Source organism: Lipotes vexillifer, unplaced genomic scaffold (genome assembly GCF_000442215.2).
Source record: "Lipotes vexillifer unplaced genomic scaffold, Lipotes_vexillifer_v1.1 scaffold1545, whole genome shotgun sequence".
NCBI lineage: Eukaryota > Metazoa > Chordata > Mammalia > Artiodactyla > Lipotidae > Lipotes > Lipotes vexillifer.
The window spans coordinates 506585-508785 of record NW_006789763.1 but is presented as its reverse complement, the minus strand read 5'-3'; the positions used below and the strand labels follow the sequence as shown (position 1 = coordinate 508785).

Genomic DNA, 2201 nt, shown 5'->3' with positions numbered 1-2201 from the left:
GCGGCGTCCCCCTGCTCTACCTCCGAGCGCCCGCCGCGTCTGCTCCCAGCCCTCGGGCTCCCCGCTGCTCACCTGGATCTGGGTCTGCACCTGCTGGGTCCCAGCCAGTTTCTGGGCCTGGGAGATGGGCGTGGTGAGAAACTGGGTTTTAAGGGCTGGCTGGGTAGCGTAGGTGACCTTCTGTGGTTGGCCCTGAGCGGCAATCTGCTGTGCCGTGATCTGAGGAAAGAGAGGCCGCCTAGGGTTAGAGCAGGCAAGGCTCCGGGTCCCCTTCTCAGAGCCACCGGGCCTCCTCCGTGGGCGCCGACTGCCCCCGGATGCCCGCAGCGTGGCCACCCCGGCTCCTGGCCCTGCCTGCCCGCTGCCCTGCTCTTGCGGCTGGCCCCCCTGGGGGGCCCGGTCCTGGGTCATCGCCTCCCCTGCTGGGAGGTCCCCTCCCGGCCTAGGCTGGGCTTCATCTCCCATCCTCTGAGGCACCTGGTGCCACGTCTGCTCATCATGTAAGTGAGCAAACTTGACAATACAGAAAACACACACCGTTTCCCAAATCTAACCTTAAGAATTTGGCCCATACTCAAAACTATTTAGCACAAACAGAAACAAACCTGTGCACACAATCTTTACACATTTAGTCTAATTTTCAGGTTTCCCTGCCAGAAGCATTTAAATACTATTCAGAAAGCCATGCGTGTACGTGGCCCATATGTTCGGTCTACAAAGCCACAGCTTTGGACAGTTTTAACGTCTCAGAAGTCTCCTTTCAAGTTACGTGAACATACCGACTGGCACTTTGGCTAAAGCCCTTCTCCTTCTCTCTTTCAGACGCTGGCTAAGCCCCCGCGATGACCCAGCCCGGTCTCCGTCCTGTCACAGTGCCTCCCAGCCCGGCACGCCCCACCCCAGAAGTCACTTCACGTCTCTGCGCGTCTGTCAGTTTCTGGAAAGGGGCACCAGCCGCCTGCAGAGCCCTCAGCACACGGGGACAGGGCGCTGGCTCGCTCCGGTTCAGAAAACAGCACAGATACAACAGGAAGGTCAAGAACCAGGATGTCATCATCTGTGCGTCGGGCTTTCCGCCACCAGGAGCAGATAAGGCAGAAGCCCTGGGGAGCAGAGCGCCTTGCACTCTCTGCTCCTGCTTGCCAGCACGGCCCCGAACCCTCGCCTCCGAGGAGGACTCGCCTCTGGGGCCTCAATCAGCTCAGAGCTGCCTCCCAGCCTTCTGAGTCAGAGGGTCGCTGACAGCACTCCTCTCACAGTACCCCTACCCCTCTCTCCCCTCCCTCCGTCCATCCGCTGATGGCGAGCGCGTGTGTACACACGTACACACACACATGCACACACGCGTACACACACACACACACACACACACACGGAGATGGTCCTCAGCCGGTTCCTGTGCACCCAGATGGGTCGCACACCAGGAGCTACACCTGCTTCCCCGAGTCCTTCCAGCCCCTCCCAGTCATGCAGTTCCACAGCCTGCGTCCTTCACAGTTGCCCCCACGAGCCCGCAGTACATGGGGGCTCCCCATCTTGTGAACCATGCCCTCCCTCCAGGGCCAGCCCCAAGGCCATCCTATGTGCAGCCCAAGGCCACAACCACGGGGTCTCCGGTGCGTGGAGGCCAGGCAGCCAAGCAGGGCCGGTTCAGGACCCTATCCACCTCCGTGCACCCCACGCTTGGCAGCAGGACCCGACTCACGTAAAGAGGGGACAACCGGGAGCCCAGTACCTTCTGCTGGACGGCGGCCGGGCCTGGGGCGGCTTGCGGCTGGATGGCCTTCTGCTGCTGGACGGCCTGCTGCTTGAGCTTCAGCAGCTGCTGGACGTGCACAGGCTGGGCCACGACAGTCTGCCCTGAGAACACCGATCAGGTCATTTAATCACAAGCGACAAGTAGGGACAAGGTCTCAGGGCTCACACTGCGTTCAGCTTCAGTGATTTCTGTACAGAAAACTACACACTGAACTGATGCTGAGCTAAATAAAGCCTCCCTTACGTCTACTTAAAATGTTTCTAGGTTCACAACAACATTTGGACAAAGGGTGGGTAAGTTAAGAAAGTGAACGGTTAAATCGAGGGACACTCCTGCTAAAATACACCGTGACACACCTGAGATGGCTGCGGGCCACAGCTACTAACTAGAAAAGGCTTGTCAGCCCCACTCAAGGCTGTACGCAGAGCGGCGGGGGGGCGGG

General features: G+C 59.6%; 1 protein-coding gene across 1 annotated transcript in view; it reads right to left on the bottom strand.

The window, feature by feature from the left end:
* Positions 1 to 2201, bottom strand: part of EP400 (E1A binding protein p400) — a 92052-nt gene that overhangs the window by 6478 nt on the left and 83373 nt on the right. Inside the window, exons 49-50 of the mRNA XM_007462795.1 lie at positions 1736 to 1860; positions 73 to 219 (exon numbers count right to left, since the gene is read on the bottom strand). Coding sequence (XP_007462857.1) covers positions 73 to 219; positions 1736 to 1860 — 272 coding nt within the window. The remainder of the gene's footprint in view (positions 1 to 72; positions 220 to 1735; positions 1861 to 2201) is intronic.